This window comes from Anastrepha ludens, chromosome 2, assembly GCF_028408465.1.
Source record: "Anastrepha ludens isolate Willacy chromosome 2, idAnaLude1.1, whole genome shotgun sequence".
Taxonomy (NCBI): Eukaryota; Metazoa; Arthropoda; class Insecta; order Diptera; family Tephritidae; genus Anastrepha; species Anastrepha ludens.
The window spans coordinates 144826578-144844214 of NC_071498.1; the positions used below are offsets into that span (position 1 = coordinate 144826578).

The following is a 17637-nucleotide window of genomic DNA, read 5'->3' on the forward strand; positions in this document are numbered from 1 at the left end:
ATTGTCCACGCGGTGAGACGCGGTATTGCTTCTAGTCTTTTCAATGGCAACTGTCTGGAGGATGAGTTGGAATCATCTCAGGTCTCGCGGGGCTAAGTATAGTGGATTTAGATGTTACACAGCTGAAGAATTTCATCCATAATATGAAGCAGTTAACACAGCCGTAAGTAGTCATCGTTCAGACTTCTTTCGCAAACATAACTCCCTCTTTTACACACTCGTCGTACGTCTTCAACAATATCTCAGTTGTTTCGTAAACAAACCGCTGTTATGACCCCGATTCTTCTTCTTAATTAGCGCGATAACAGCTTACGCGATTTTGGCCGAGCTTAGCAAAGCGCGCCAGTCGTTTCTTTTTCGTGCTAACCAGCGCAGTGAAGTCAAGTCCTTCTTCACCTGATCTTTCCAACGTAAAGAAGGCCTTCCTCTTCCTCTGCTACCGGAGCCAGAGCGTTTGTATCCATTCGGACGACATGAGCCCGCCAAGGAAACCGTTACATCTTTATTTGCTGCACTATGTCTATGTCGTCATAAAGCTCATACAGCTCATTGTTCCGTCGCCTGCGATATTCGCCGTGGCCAACGTGCAAAGGTCCAAAAATCTTGCGCAGAAGCTTTCCTCTGTCTGAAACCTTGTTTGGTATCAAACGGCTTGGAGAGGTCCTTCTCAATTCTGACGGCGCTGCTGGTATTGAGCAACGTCATCTTGCACAGCCGTATTAGTTTTGCGGGGATACCAAATTCAGTCATCGCGGCATCCAGGAAACTCCTTTTCGTGCTGTCGAATACAGCTTTGAAATAGACGAAAAGATGGTGTGTGCCGATTCTCCTTTCATGAGTCTTTTCCAAGATTTGGCGTATTATAAATATTTACACCCCGATTATGACCCCGATTACATCAGCCAAATACCGGCTGATTCCTTCAGAATCGCTTAAAGCCGGTTAACGGTCTGATGTTGGCCACACCTCTGCATCTGTACATCATGTATATTCGTCTTAGTCAACCAAACTCGTTTCCCCAAAATTAAGCGCAAACCCTCAGTACCCACCAGATGAGAGGATAGGCAAGTGTACCAAATATCTGAAACAGAATCCTAATACTCTGTTTAGAAAGTGACTCTGGCCATTCAATTCATCAGCATTGCAGTTTCCTACGATGCCCCTGTGACTAGCTTGAAGTAATAAATTCGACCAAAATTAACTTGAGTCCAGTAGTGTTAATCTATGCTGAATATGTAAAAAGGTAGTTCTCATCACAACGTGAATATCTAAATCATTATTTATTTTTATTAAAAATAGCAAATTCTAAGAAGCAGCGAATGCAGTTTCGTTCTTTTCTGATCAAAATAGCAATTGTGGCATAGCAACACGTTCCAAAAAAAAAACACAAATATTAAAAAAAACGAGAAAACATTGAAGTCTGTGGCTTAATATGCACCACCACAGTTTCCTAGTCACAAATAAAACCGCAAAAGCCTCAATGAGGTGTTAGCTTTTACTATTTGTGACTTAGCGCCCTTTTCTGACAACAGCAAATTTATTAAAAATAGCAAAAAATTGCGAATTTAATATAAACCTGATATGCGTTTGTTGGTATGTTAAGAAAACAAGTTCAGTATTGCACAAACACATACACATATTTCGATAAAAAAATACGCAATAAAATATGGACTCAATCGTTTTTGTACTTATATATAAAATTTATTTTTATTTATTTTAAATATCTCTTCTTTGCAAATTATCTCCACTAAATATATCTAATCACAAGTTGTTTACTAATCAATAATATAGTAAAAGCGTATATGTATTTATGCCTCAAGTCTTTAATAAGTAGGCTCCCAGTAAACGCTTGGCGTCACTTTGGTTAGGGTACCTTGGTTGCTAATATAGATGCCTCCATTGTCTTGCAACTCCGCCACTTGAGCTAAGTGTGCACCACAAATCTCGGGTTTCTGAGTCTTGGACGAGTTCAGTTTTTCGCCAATCTCCTTGGAATAGTCGAAAGTATATTTGCTGCCAATGTTGTTCTTCAATGGTGTATCAGTCAAGCCAGGGCAGAATGTAGACACAGCGACACCGGTGTGCTCGAAGTAGTAGGGATGCTGAAATGGATAAAGAAAAATGTATGTTTTATACACTGAATTGAGCACTCATTAATGTGTAAATTTTTTGTTTTATTTTTTGCTTACGCCAAGTGAGCGCGAGAAGCCCATCAGGCCGAATTTGGATGCGCAGTAAACAGCCGCTGGTGAACATGGTTCCAGACCCAGCACCGAAGCGATATTCACAATCACCCCACCGCGACCCTTTTGGTTCTTATCCATGTGAGGTAGCGCTGCGAAGGTGGTATTGATGGGACCTATCAAGTTGATGTTGAAGGTCAACTCAACATTGGGATCGGCCAAGATGCCGGCGCCGTTGATCAACACATCGATGTACTGCACTTTGGAGACCACATCTTCAATGGCGCTCTTGATTGAGTCCTTGCTGGTGATGTCGAATTTGGTGTAGTATACTTTGGTTTTTGGGTTGATTTCCTGTAATGCCTGCACAGCTTCGGGTTTGTCCAGAATATCAAAGACGAAGAAAGACTGTAGAAGGAGCAAAAGAAGAAGACAAACAATTAAATATTTGTTTAACTTTAAAAGTATTAAGTATCATTCTTAAGGATATCGGGGCTGAATAGACTACATTAAGATCAAATAATGGGTGTTCTTTTTGAATGGCTGTTTTCCATTTTATAATTTTAAAGATTAATTTAAAAAAATGTTTATAAATTTTACAATAAGTTTTATACCATTTTTTTTTTTGTAAATTGAAAGACTTATGTAGAGTTTCACTTGTGTAAGAACAAATTGGTGGAATCTAAGAAGAACATAGCTGTACATAACAAAACTTAGCAGAACCGTAATTGTATGAATTGAAACCGAAAATATAGTTTTTATATATCCATTATTTTAAACTGCACGGGTTCTCAAATGATTTTCTCTATAAGAACTGAATATTTTTTTTTTATTTATTTTTTATTAAAAAAAACTTTTTTCCAAAAATATATTTTTTGAAATAATATTTACAATTTGTTTTTGTTTTTTGATTTTACTTTAAAACGTTTTGTTTTTATTTCTACTGGTTCTAAACTATTTATCTCCGCATTTTATCGTTGATGAAATTTTACTTATTAAAGTGTTTTTTAATCATTTTTAAGGACTTATACAATTTTTCTTCTTTTTGGTTTTATTTAATTTTTTTTAAATTTCATGGGAACTTTTTTTTTAGTTAATTTAAAATATTTTTTTTTTAATTTTACTTCAAAAAGTTTTTCTTTTGTTTACTGGCTCCAAAATATTTTTCTCTAGATTCTGGATTTCATCATAAATGCAATTTTTAGATAATCAATTTTTTATTGGCTATTTGAAATATCAGATTTCATTAGTTGGATTTCTTTTTAATTGATATGGAAGATATTTTCTGAACGAGCATTTTTATGAACTGTATACAATTTTTCTATATTACTTTTTGATTTTATTTAATTTTTTTTTTTAGTTTCATGAGAAATTTTTGTTTTTAATTTTATTTAAAAATATTTTTTTTTTTTATTTAAAACCAGTTTTTTTTAATTTTAGTTAAAAAACAAAATATATTTTCCTCAGGCAACCCATTAATATTCAATTTTATTAGTTTATCTGAGGGAATTGTTTTCGTTTTTTAGTTTTAGATTTTTCATTTAAAACTTTTATGAATCCTTTCTATTAAATAATTAATTAAATTCTCGAAATTTTATATTTTCCTTACATTTTTTGCTATACATTTTTGATATTTTTCGAAGTTAATATTTGAGGAAAATAGAATATTTAGTAATTAATTTTTTACGATTAAACAATATTTTTTGATTAAGAACAAATTAATAAAATTTTTATTCTGAAAAACTTCTTATTTCAAATTATTTAAATTTTCGTGATTGTAAGTAATTATTATCTTATTAGGAAAAATTTTAAATTTAATTAGTTTTGCTCACACATATTTTTTTATATTTTATTAAAGGCAATTTTTTATTGCTTAATATTTTATTTATTCAAAAAACTACTTTTCCATTAAAACTCAAAACTAAAGAATTAATTATCGGTTTAAAAGACTATTGATTTTTATTTTTAATTAAGTTTCTTTTGTTGATATCTTTGCTGATAATTTTTTTTTATTTTGGAATCTAAATTTCATAAACTAAATATTTTTTAATATTTTTTGAAGTTTATTTAATATTTATTGAGGTAACGATTATTTAATTTTTAATTCGATTTCACAAATATTTTCTGGTCAAATCCGAAATTTGTAGTTAATTTTATTAATAATATTTCTTGTTTTTTATGATATTTTCGAAGTTTAAAATTATTTCAATTATTGAATTTTTTTCAGGTTTTCAATTATTTTTCTTTATTAATTCATTATTTTAAATTTGATGGATATACACTTTTTCTACTAGTGCCCCATTATATTTGTGCAATATTTTATTTATCACACTTCGTGAATTTTAAATTTTGAATACCATTTTTGTGTTTCATTAAAACTCAAAATTTTCCTCATATTGAATATTCAACTCTCATATTCACTCATCAAATAATTCAAAGTTGCATTCAATATTCTTAATTTCAAAGACATTTTCTACGCCCATAATTAGTCATCTTCCTCAGCTTACCGCCAAATCTCTGGTCATTATTTGTTTGCAGGCTTCATAACCAATGAAGCCCAAACCACCAACGAACACTACGTTTTTGCCAGCCAAACTCATTCTTACGATAATTTTTTTATCACTCAAAAATTGGGAAAATGTGTTGAGGTATTAAGCCACTTCTTGTTTCACTTTCCGACGACTATGATTTGACTGAGTGATCTGACGCGTTTTTATATCAAATATTCAGCGAACGAGGGGCTCGTATTGTTGCTGATTTGCAAAGGTAGTGCGCATGTCACTGCGCTTTAGATACGAAATGAGGCAGGCGCTAATTTAACGACCCGTTTACATAGCTTTCATTGCGTCAAAATAGCGTAAACAGAGGAAAAAGAAAAATTTTATAAATAAATCTTCTAATATTTTCAAGAACAACGTATGGATGTGTGTATGTACATACATATTTATGAAAAAAAACGTGCAGGAAGAAAGTGTCGAGTCATTTGAATAGTCAAAACAAAATTTTGATATTTCTCAAAAATTGGGTAAAAAAATGAAAAAATAGAAAACTAATTTTCACTTAATTTTTCTCAGTATAAACTACTTAGAAATCACTTTTCTGCTGCTGCCAAATCTATTTTGTTGTATATATTTGGCGCACAGCCGCTAATGACTTTGCAGCTTTGTTCTTATGGCAATAGAACGCAAAATTGTTATCCTCCTGCAAAAATTATTCTTGTTAATACTTTTATGGCTTTAAAATATTTTAATTTTGTTTACGTAACTGGTGGGTGTGTTAGGTGCTGTATTTTCTCGTATGTGTACGCATTAGGGTTGGTAATTTTTTTCTCTGTGGTTTTCTAGTTGAAACTGTAAGCAAATTTGCCCAAGTTCGAGTTATTTTTCCTTTAGTGTTGTGAAGAACTGAAAAGTAAATGCTTGATTTTTTATGAAAATATTTTGTAAGAGTTAAGAAATCCATTTTTGGGCTATACTTTTGCTTCAAACATCCACCAGAGAGCGCAACAATGAATATTTTCACACTCGCTTACCTTTGAAGGAAAAAAGGAATTTTATTTTTATTGCAAAATTTATTATAAATTATTTTACGCACTCTTATTTCAATAGAATTCTAAGTTCCAAAAAATATTTGCAACGTTTTTTTTTATTTTTTTGAAATTATTTCACAGGACAAGCGGTCAGTCGGGCAGCCTGTGAACAAAACCATAGGGGTAATTTGAATTGTAATTAAATCTATTTTAATAAATTTGCGAATTTTATATATCTATTTTTTATGTGTGAGAAAGATTTTGAAATTATGTTTCGTAAACAGCGCTGTTTTCATGTTATTACATTGCATTCTGGTTGGTTGGTAGGTCAAAGTGGTGATTCTTCCAGAATCCAACTAGCGCTTCCGCACCATTTTGTTGCCACATCATCGTTACCAACTTGTATAATGATTAATTACAGCAAGACTACGAGAGGTGCCTTTTATATTTCGGGATTAGAGAACAAAAACAAATTTTAATCATTGAAAATCACTTTATTCTTTTTCAAAATATTCTCCATGAAGATCTATACACTTCTGCATGCGTTTGAACCAATTGTCGAAGCACTTTTGCCACTCTGAATGAGGTACCTCCAAAACATGAATTCTGAATGCCGCAACCGCTTCTTCAGGTGTCGAAAAACGTTGACCTTTCAGTTTGTTTTTTACGTACGGGAATAAAAAGAAGTCATTCGGTGCCAAGTCAGGACTATACGGCGGATGACCCATTAATTCGATGTTTTGGGTGCTCAAAAATTCAGTTGTTTGAGCCGATGTGTGAGAGCTCGCATTGTCCTGGTGAAGAGTGATCCGTCTTTGGCGATTGGTTTCTCTAATTTCTTGGAAGACAACTGGCAAACAAATGATTGTGTACCACTCAGAATTTACTGTTCTGCGTTGTTCTAGTTTTTCCGAAAAAACAGGCGACCATTTGCTTGGAAATGCTTCGTGCGCGAACAACTTTTGTTGGATTTGGCTAATCTTGAAACACCCATACAGTGGACTGCTGTTTACTTTCGGGCTAATACGCGTAAATCCATGATTCATCACCTGTCATGATGACATAGACGTGTTTCGAAGCCCCGCGATCGTATTTTTTGAGCATTTCCTTCGACCAATCGACACGAGCCTTTTTTTGAGCGATTGACAAATTGTGTGGGATCCAACGCGAACAAATTTTTTTGACAGTCAAATGTTTATACAATATTGAATGTATGCTGGTCCCACTAATGCATAAGATTGTCTCAATCTCACGATAGGTCACATGACGATCTTGCAATATCAGTTCGCGCACTGCATCAATGGATTTCGGAACAACAACTGATTTTGGACGACCTTCACGAAATTCGTCTTGGAGTGAACTACGACCATACAATCGATAAACACTGGTCCTTGATGGAGCTTCATCACCAAAAAATGAATGCAATGTTGCTGAGTTCATCCACGTCGAAAGTTGTAAAAAATAATCGCACGAAAATGTTCACGATTTAATTCCATTTTTGGACCGAGATGAATCTTTTAAGTTACTGTAAACAACACAAATAGCGCTGGTATTTCAAAACGTTCTGAGTACGTAAAAGCCAAAAAATGTCAAACTTTGCGATACAGCTGTCAGTTGCCAGATTGCAACACCAGGGCTGCGAAATCCCGACATATAAAAGGCACCCCTCGTATATTCAGTCTGTGCGGTTTAAGAACTTTATTAGGTTGTTGGCGTCTAAGCCAGACAGTTGTTCGAGACTCTCCAACATATGTAGGTTAACGCAGGATTAGCATTCTGTCCTCCCATAAGGCAGGACATTCACAGAGGAAATGGAAGATTGTTTAATTTTTCTCCGGTTGTTTACAACTGTGACAGTATGTATTGTTAGGTATACCCATTTTGGCTGCTTGTTTTCCGATAGACCAAAAGCCAGTTATGACTGCCATTAGTCTCCGGGTGTCCCGCCGTTTCATGCTTATTAATGTCAACGATTGCTTGAGGTTGTAGGTAGACCTTTGGGTTCTACTTTTCTCATAAAAAAAATTGTTATTGTTGCAGGTAAAAAACCGGGCATGAGTTCATTATGTGAAGAAAATCTTTTACGACATGTTTTGATAAAAAAAAAAATTCTTCAAAACACTTATTTTTTCAATATTCCTTCAAAGCCACAACCAAGTAAAGCTTAACTGCCTAAAAAAATACTACTATTTCCGTGGCTTGAAAGCACCAAATCCATTTTAATTCCTTTAAAAAAATTGCTTAGAATTTCACTTAGAATAATAGCTTGCCCTACTTGCATGGCCAAAAAAATAACTAGCATACAAATTGGCCCACCCTAGTATAGATATTTATAAATATTTACAATACAAAACATTAGTTCACATAATCTTAGATCAACAAACTCATTTATGGTAGATGTAAAGGGGCTCGTTCGGCCTGCCACAATATTTTGATTTTTAATATAACTCAGCGGACTTTGTGCAAGAAAAATTAAATAGGTGTAGGGAGATGTGTGTATATTCGCACGCTAGTCAAATTATCTTCTTTATATGTAGATATGAATGCTTGTAATTCTTCGGTATGAGTATTTAAAATTGAATTTGTTTTAAACAGCTGAATCGATGTTGATGGAATTCTGTGTATCTGTGTGTGTTTGAGTGGATTCCTGGATGCTTAGGAATTCTAATTGGAGCCTACAAGTTATATAGCGAATAGGTGGCCTTGAATTCTAGCTTCTGCCTATTTATATACACTTTTTTTCGAAATTATTGCAAACATTTAGGGTGAGTAACGAAAAGCCAGAAACCGCACAGAAATAAAAAAGTAATTGAGATTTGAAATCGTTTGAAAGCTGATAAAATAAACTTTTTTTTGCTCTAAATAATTCTATAACTATTTGTAATTAATGGTGAAACTTTCAAGCAGAGGGTTAATTTGGGTTAAATTTTTTTCAACGATTCTGAAAAGAAATTTGATAGAAAAACAAAGGCAAGATATTTGTCCTTAATTAAGTGAAAGGGAGTGTATTTAAAAAGTACGATTTCATAATAGCGGTTGAATGGGACAGCTCCATGGAGACAACATTTTTAGAGACGTGACCAAGATCAGGCATTTAACCGGATCTCAGCGATTTTGAGCGAATCAGCTGATTAACTGCCATAACAGAAGTCATAACGGCGGTTTGTTTACGAAAAAATTGAGATTTTGTTGGTGATAGAAGAAAAATACAACACAACTAATTCTGATGCTGCCGACATCGACTGATTCGACGAGTGTGTGAAAGCGTGTGAAATGAGCGCGCAGAATAATGCTGCCGAACCCCCTATGTCGTGACTGCTAAAGTTACTTTCACAATTTTGTTTTTCACCATAGCGGATGGCGAAACCCGTTAAGCTATCTGGTTTGGGCAGCGCATCTTTATATTTACAGAAGCTCAATCACCCACGGGGGAAAAATTCTATTCTGAATCTTTTTTATAAAATTGTGTTTTCTTTTATTTTTATGCAAAAATTCGCCCATTACATTAAAACGCCTGCACTTTTCATGTTGCGGCAGGATAATCACCTACTCTGTCAGAAATCAAAAAACAGATTAACGAAAGCAACGCCAGACTGAATCAGGTCGAAGCCCAAGAAAAAAAAAACTTTTCAATTTACTACACATGCGCCCCGACTATTAACGAGTCACAAGACAGGATATTGTCCATTTCAGGGTTCGATACAGATAATCCGTGCATGTTCTCTCGTTAGCACACTATCCAATTTATTCATTTATACACCTCAAAGTTTTCACTTAGTCGCATTAAAATAAAAGCAAAAAAAACTTAATTTCTTTGAGTAATAATAAATAGCCAAAACTGATCAATATGTGGTGTACACTTATCTTTGACGCTGACAGTATGTACATACATATAAAGGGTCTTCCAATAACACGTGTTATTGGTGAATGGATTGCGCTATCGAGAGATGTTTAACGCTTTTTTATGGTCGGAATTGGATGGTACTGATCTGGACAACGTTTATTTTCAACAAGACGGCGCTACGTGCCACACAAGCAACAAAACCATTAATCTTTTACGGGAAAAGTTTCTGGGCCGTGTTATCTCTCGAAGAGATGATCACAATTGGCCACCGAGATCTTGTGATTTAACACCTTGAGACTTTTTTATTTGGGGCCTCGTAAAGGAGAAGGTCCACGCCAATAGCCCAGGATCGATTTAAGACCTCAAAAATGGAATTCGTGGGGCTATCGAAGGCATACGACAGCCACTTTTCTATTCGGTTATGGAAAATTTCATGAACAGGATATTGTTCTGCAAGCGTGGTCGTGGTGGTCATTTGCCTGATGTTGTTTTCCACTATAAATGGCATACGTTCCTCTTTAGAATGAAATAAACATCCGGTGATTTATACTAAAAAATAGCATTTTTCTTTGAATATCAAAGTAAGACCTCTGTTTGCAAAATTCATCATTTAGCTTAGTGTTGCCATAGGTGAATTTTTATCTAATAGGACTATGAATAAGTTCGTGCGGTTTTTTCGAAATTTGAAACTTTATTGACGTAAAATGGTTACAAATTTAATATTCAAAATATTGTCCATCGCTTACTACTACTTTTTCCCATCTTTCTGGCAATTCACGGATTCCCTTTGTGAAAAATTCGGTCGGTTTTGCCGCAATCCACGAATCGATCCATTTTTTGACTTCATCGTAATTACGGAAGTGCTGGTCAGCCAGGCCATGTTGCATCGATCGGAAGAGATAGTAATCGGATGGCGCAAGGTCTGGACTATACAGCGGGTGGGGTAGGACATCCCATTTGAGCGTTTCTAAGTATGTTTTGACCACTTGTGCAACATGTGGCCGAGCATTGTCATGTTGCAAAATAACTTTGTCGTGTCTATCGGCGTATTGCGGCCGTTTTTCTCGCAGTGCTCGGCTCAAACGCATCAATTGTCGTCGGTAGACATCCCCCGTAATCGTTTCATTCGGTTTCAGTAGCTCATAATACACAACACCCAGCTGGTCCCACCAGATACACAGCATAACCTTCAGGCCATGAATATTCTGCGCCGACGTCGATGTTGAAGCATGGCCAGGGTATCCATACGTTGCCCGACGTTTTGGATTGTCGTAATGGACCCACTTTTCATCGCCAGTCACAATTCGATGCAAAAAACCCTTTCTTTTGTGCCGTTGAAGCAGTTGTTCGCATGCCATAAAACGGCGTTCAACGTCTCTTGGCTTCAATTCATACGGCACCCAATGGCCTACCTTTCGGATCATTCCCATGGCTTTTAAACGTTTGGAAATGGTTGATTGATCAACTCCCAAAGTTTTTGCAACCTCTTCTTGCGTTTGAGCCGGATCTTGATCGAGCAATTCCTCCAATTCGGTATCCATGAACTTTGGCGGCGCACCCTCGCGTTCTTCGTCTTCCAAGCCAAAATCACCACTTTTAAAGCGTGCAAACCACTTCTGGCACGTTCGCTCAGATAGAGCATGCTCACCATAAACTTCCACCAAGATACGATGACTTTCGGCTGCTTTTTTCTTCATATTAAAATAATGAAGAAGAATTCCCCGCAAAAACACATTATTTGGCACGAAATTCGACATTTTCAAGTGTGGTAAAAATATTGTTGTTTACGCTTCAAATAAAAAACTTATACTGACGTTTGTGCCTTACGACAGTAGCTCTCCAATGAATGTTTGGAAATGTGGATCGATGGAATAATAATCAAGTTACGCCATGTGTTGTAAAACCGCACGAACTTATTCATAGTCCTATTATGTAATTCCATTTTTACACATTCTTTCGACTTTGACTGTATATACAAAAAAGGACGCAAATTACACACTTGGGTAAATTTCACCCAAATACTTTTTTTGATCTGCATAAATTCGGGGCGCACCAGCTACTGAGGACTTACTGCATGAATTCGACGCTACTGCTGACGGTATATTTCCTGATGTTAGAAATAAATCAGTCAAACGTTCTGGGTGGTGGCTCACAGCCCAGTGTATCTAGGTTAAGAGTCAATCTTTATTTCAATACTTTACTGTTTGACGTGGATAAAAACATGAAATTATTTGATCGTTTTTATACCCGCGCACTTGTACGCAAGGCTATTATAATTTCGTTTATATAAGGGTTGGATGCCACAGCTAAAAAAAATTTTCATAAAGACAAGAAAACTGTTAAACAAGGTTTCTACTACAGCTGCAATTCAAAAACTTGTCGCAATTCATGCAGACCCGATCGCAGGCACACCATGGAGAGGTAGTGATAAACAATACTGTGCCGTCGTGATCTTCGATTTAAACATTGCCTTCAACTCGGAAGACTACCACCAGTCTCAGAGCGCTTAGAAGTCTTGTCACTTCAAGACGACAAGTGGCCTGTATGGGGGTAGAGAGCGGACAGGGCTTTTTTTCTGAAATTAGTAAAACTGGGGGAAGATTAAAGTACATGCAAGTACTTTTGACGGACTGCATGTGAAGAGTAGCTGCCGTCGAGCCTAGTGCTCCAACCACCTCCAGACTATTAACTTAACGATAGTGCCGGGAGCGGATCGGTACATAGACGGTAGAAAGTTTAGTTCGAGTTAACGTCCAACACTGACTTTCGAAGCTTTCTCCTCGTAAAAAAAAACAAAAACAAGGTACATCCCACCGCTGACGGTTTGAAATATTTTTGCACAATTTCAAGCTTTAACTGAGCCCAACTTCTTGAAATTTGGTACGAGCGTTATAGCTTGTAATTACTTGCTTCATTTATAAAAGAGATACTACTTGTTTTTAAAAATTACCGTTATATGAGCGGTGGGCGTGGTTAATGTTCGACTTCGCCCATTTTCAATGCCATACTATCTTGAATAAAGAGTAGGTCTACCAATTTTCATAGAAATATATTGGTTCTTGCTAGAGTTATCGTGCGACAGACAGACGGGCAAATAGACTGCTCTCATCATTCTGAATATTTTGGTCTACATGCAGTTCTTATTCATCGAATGATGGTTTTTAAAATTTTTCACTTGGTGGAAATATTTATTTACCTGATTACCAATTACCTGTAAAATTTTTGTTTTTTTAATGTTAATATAATCCTTTAAGAATATATCAGAAAATTTTTAGAACGTAAATTTCAGTATTTCTTATATTGTATGTAGATCGCCAACCGTGACTACTCTATTCTTTGCGTTCGAGAGTTGCGAGATATATAGTTACGTTGTATTCAAACTTTAGACGCGTTTTTCTCAACACAATATTTTTCGAATTGGCGTACACGATAACTAGAAAAGTTATTGACTGATCTTCCCTTTTTATAATATTACTTTCTGTGTGAATTTAAAAGCTTTAGAAAATTTTTCGAAAAAATAATTTTTTCGAAGCAAACATAGTAGGAAAAGTCGACCCAAAATTCATTTTTTTAAGTATTTTATTCCACGAACTTTTTTTCCATTTGCTTTTAATTCATATAGAAATTATGACATTGATAAACAAAAAAAATTGTTGGTTTTTTGTATTCAGGTCACTGACGCCGATGCTACAATGACCGCCAATTGAGAAGCCCCGCTGCGACCTTCCTGGAAGAATTGAGTGTACATCTTTTAATGCATAAATAAACTGTATGCCAATTTTGAAAAAAATATATTGACTTCTTCATTTTAAATAATTCTAATGAAAATTAGGGAAAATATGGCCGTTTACAGGTATCTGTCTCCTTAATACAAAAGTATTTATTTTAATAAAATCTTAAGTACATAAGCGAAGAAATCCTACGAGAGCACTTTTGAATTGGAATATAATAAATATTCAGAGCAACGACATCCAGTGTACATACAAAAAAATTACCATTTTTGTGGTCAGTAAGCCTCAATGAATCAATACAGCTCTGAAATCTAAAGGCGGCCACACAAAATATTCGATGTACTAAACTTTTGTTTGAGGAAATTTGTAGCAAATTTCTGAACTACGAATCTAATACACCATTTAATATTTAACTCACAGATTTGCTGTAGAACACTCCCTGTATTACTCGTATGTGTATTTGCACGCGAAACAACAATAACAGCTAGATCCCTCCTAAAAAGTTACATAAACCCAATTAAAATATTTTCTGTTCATTTTATTAATCAGAAACATTTCAAATTTGTGCGAATTTCTAATTTAAGAGAAAAAAAGCAAGGAAAGTGGCTGTTAAAAATAAACATGCGCGTTGTGCATATATCATAACCATATTCACATGCATACATACATATGTACATAAATATGTTGATACATTGAGGTGCGGCACCAAGAGTGTTGATGTATTTCCAATAGAATTATAAAATTTGGTTCGACTAAAGCTTCGACTAAATCTTTTAGCTTAACACACCCTAATTTATTGGTATTTAAAATCATGTTTGAATGGTTTTATTTATTAAATAAATTAAAGAAGTTATGTACCAAAGTGAATACCGAAAGGATGTGCGGGATCCCAAAATTATTTGAAAAAAATATCGGGCTTCCGCGATCTCAATTTTCCGCTAATACTTGCAGCTTAGCTCAAGAATAATCGTGATTTGAGCCAAAATATTTTTAGAAGGCATAAGTCGTTGTGTAAAATTGTGCGAGAAAAATATACAGGGACCGGCTATCGAAGTATAACCAACTTCAGATCGCTCAAATTTTCGTATGGCCGTGCATCAGCTGTCTGTTAGTTCACTAAATGATAGTCCAGAGTATTATTAACAAGCACGCGGAAGCATTTTACAATGAGTTAACACGAAAAAAGAAAATCAGTAATGTATTATGTTTCCTGACGAGAAAATTTTTCAAATTAAGCAATTCGTAAACTCCCAAAACGATAAGGTTCATTTGACCGCTCGTTCGTACGAGAATTTGAGTCACCAGGAGGCAGCACTCGCCACAGATAAAGGTTTGGGCCGCTCTAACCGCAGATGGGGGCTTTCCAATCATTTTCATCGAGCCTGGCGTCAAGGTAAAAGCGAAAAATTATCGGGAAAGTATTCTGGAGATTGCTTTGAAGCCGTGAGCAGATAATTTGACTGCATATAATTTTTTTTAATTTCTTCAAAATCGCTACCTTTTTATCTTTATTTTATAGCCTCACCCTTGCATAAACATGTGCTAATAAATTCCGCAATTATGAGTTTCAGTCCATAGACTTATTTTTAGATTGTCATATTTGAATTATTGAAATAATATACATTAATGTTCGCATTGCGATTTTGATTTGAAAAAGACAAAAAATTCGCATGCATTTGTATTATTGTTCGTTCTACAACTTCCACAGTGGAAGAATTTTAGAAAAGTTTCACGAAAACAATGGAGGAGACGAAATAAAAATTGTTTTTTTTTTTTTTTTTTGATAAAATTAAGATGAAAAAAATTTAATAAAATTTTGAAAATTTAATTTTTTAACAAAGTGTCAAAATTTGTGCCATTGTAACTTATTTTTAATGTTTCCATTAATTAAGAAATCCATTATTTTTAGTTAACATTTTTGCGCAAATTGTTGAAAACTGTTTTATGGTCGATCTTTAGCTCCTGGGCAACGCTACACCTACTAACATGCCGGCCAACTTCGATTTTTTCTATGATTTTATCGAGATTTTCTTGAACATCAAAAATGCCTGAAGAGAATTGACGATCTTAAAATTGCACGTAATTACCACGTAATTACTGTTATCAATTGAAGAAAAACGCTTTTCAACAATTGGCCGATTTGAACAGCGCTAAACACCGAAAACGCCCAGAATATGCCGATCGGCGTCACAAAGTAATTTTTCTTGACGACAATGGACCGCCACATCGAACAAGAGCGACCCGGGAATTGGTAGAGACGTACGATTGGGAACCGCTGGTGCATGCGTCTTACTCACCAGACTTGGCGCCTCCGATTATCATTTGTTTGTATCGATGGGCCACGCACTTTCCGAGCAGCGCTTCAATTCTCACGAAGAAGCCAAAAAATGGCCTGATGATTGGTTTGCGGCCAAAGGCGGCCAATTTTTATAACGGAGCATCCACAAATTGTCTGAGAGATGGGAAAAATGTGTCGCTAGCGATGGCTATTATTTTCAAGATTAAATTTGTAACTATTTTTTGTTAATATACGTTTGAAATTGAAAAATAAGTCTCATTTCATAGGAACCTACCTGGTAGCTGTTACAGGATCGGCACCATAAACCCTTTTCACTATTTCAGCGGCCTGGCTTGCATTTTCGCCTTTATCAAAGAAAACATGTGAAAGGTACCGAACTTTCTCTTTGTTCACTTCCATTGTAACGCCCTGTAACTCACAACTGAATGGAACAAACAAAAAACAGGAAAAGAATTTTTTTAGTGTGAAATTTTTACTTTACAACGAGCATTAACTTTGAATTGTTTGATCGATACGTTACGAGATATTGATTACTACAGCTATCTAGCGAGAAAATAATGGATTTCGTTTTGCCCTTTGGCTCTTACACCTTTTATTTCGCATTTGACCGAGCTCTTTCTCTTAGCTGTAATGTGCATGTTGAGTTTTAGGCTGACTCCAATGGCAAATGGTTTCATGAGGAGCTGTTTCATGGCAGAAATAGACTCGCCATTGCCTGCCGAGGGGCGAACACTATTAGGAACATATTTTTCTATCTTTTGGTGTTCCATGCACGGAGATTCCACCCCGTGCACTTTCGAATAGTAGTCATGCACCAACCGAATCGGCTTAAGGGGTCCCGGTATTTAAGAGCTCGAAAATTTAGGGTATTTTTAGGAATTTTTTTATAATAAAAAAAAAAAAAACGACAAACGATTTTTAAATTTTTTAGGTTTTTTAGTAAACTTCTATTACATACAAAAATGGAAACATTTTTTTTTTAATTTAATAATTTTAAAAATGGCACTGAAGTTGACCCTCCCGAAAAATTGTATCTGGAAGGTGTTGTCCATTTTGGCTCTTCTATTTATCTGAAACAAAGCAAAAACCAAAAAAACTTATTTATCAGTATGACTGTAGCTAGTCCCGTACTAGAATAAAGAGAAAAAAAACAAAAATTTGACAAAATGTTTTTTTTTAATTTTTTTTTAATAAAAAAACCGAAATAATTGAACTAATAAAATTATTCTACTACGGGCGATGGCTTCTTTTTTTTGACAACTCCAGGCCGTTTCAAGATAAATGAGCTTAAATTTTGAGGTACAGGAGCGCGCGGATCGCTCTCTACCTAGTTAATGGGCTGTAGAAGCTATAAAATTGAGAATTTACGCATGAAAATTTCATAGTATATTCTTAAGATACTATACTTTCGAAATAGCGAAAAAAAATAAAATCGATTTTTTGAAATTTCTAGACTACCGGGTGCCCTCATTAAGAGCATAAAAAAATATGTCCCTATGTCGGATGTTTTTTAAGAGCTTGCGAACATAAAATCATAATACGAAATATACATAAATATTGTTCGAAATATTGGCATTTGTTTTTTGAATATGATATCCGGCATATGCCCGCGAGGGCTACGAGTTACACGGTCTATTCAATTAATCAAATTTTTGCGTGCTTTTCTCCAATAAATCCAGACATATGACGTAAATGGTGGTTTGAATATTACAATAAATCGATTGTTAAGCGCGTGGTATGGGAAGTTACGACGCCTTATTGGAATCAAATGCCTTCGATGTTTAGCAGATCAATTTTTGGAAACAAAAATTCAGTTAGCATTGCTCGATAGCGCTCGCCATTCACCGTAACGGCAGCTCTTCTCTCATTTCGAAAGAATTAAGTACCGATGATGCCGCCAGTGCTCTATGAGCCGTTGCTCTGCCGTTAAAGGATTTGTGATGACTTGCTAAATTTTACTGAAAAGAAATTTCAACACAGTTTGCCATTTTCAGCTGCCAAACCATAGTTAGGTAAAAAAAAAACACCCGATATATGTATATTCGAAATTG

The 17637-nt window shown here is 35.2% G+C and overlaps 1 protein-coding gene across 1 annotated transcript; it reads right to left on the minus strand.

Annotated features, from left to right (window-relative positions):
• Positions 1-1744: 1744 nt before the first annotated feature.
• On the minus strand, positions 1745-4871 carry LOC128859858 (alcohol dehydrogenase 1). The gene is made up of 3 exons (XM_054096973.1): positions 4691-4871; positions 2190-2591; positions 1745-2102 (listed from the first exon to the last, which is right to left on the minus strand). Exons 1-3 carry the CDS (start codon positions 4781-4783, stop codon positions 1824-1826), a joined length of 774 nt encoding a protein of 257 aa, XP_053952948.1. The 5' UTR covers positions 4784-4871; the 3' UTR covers positions 1745-1823.
• Positions 4872-17637: the final 12766 nt, after the last annotated feature.

What these genes read in the sequence shown, in the direction of transcription:
- LOC128859858 (XM_054096973.1), bottom strand. Translation starts at nt 4,783, where the DNA reads ATGAGTTTGGCTGGCAAAAACGTAGTGTTCGTTGGTGGTTTGGGCTTC. An exon ending in TAATGACCAGAGATTTGGCG is followed by an intron (nt 2,592 to 4,690) that starts GTAAGCTGAGGA and finishes CTCCTTCTACAG; the next exon opens with TCTTTCTTCGTCTTTGATAT. An exon ending in GCTTCTCGCGCTCACTTGGC is followed by an intron (nt 2,103 to 2,189) that starts GTAAGCAAAAAA and finishes TATCCATTTCAG; the next exon opens with CATCCCTACTACTTCGAGCA.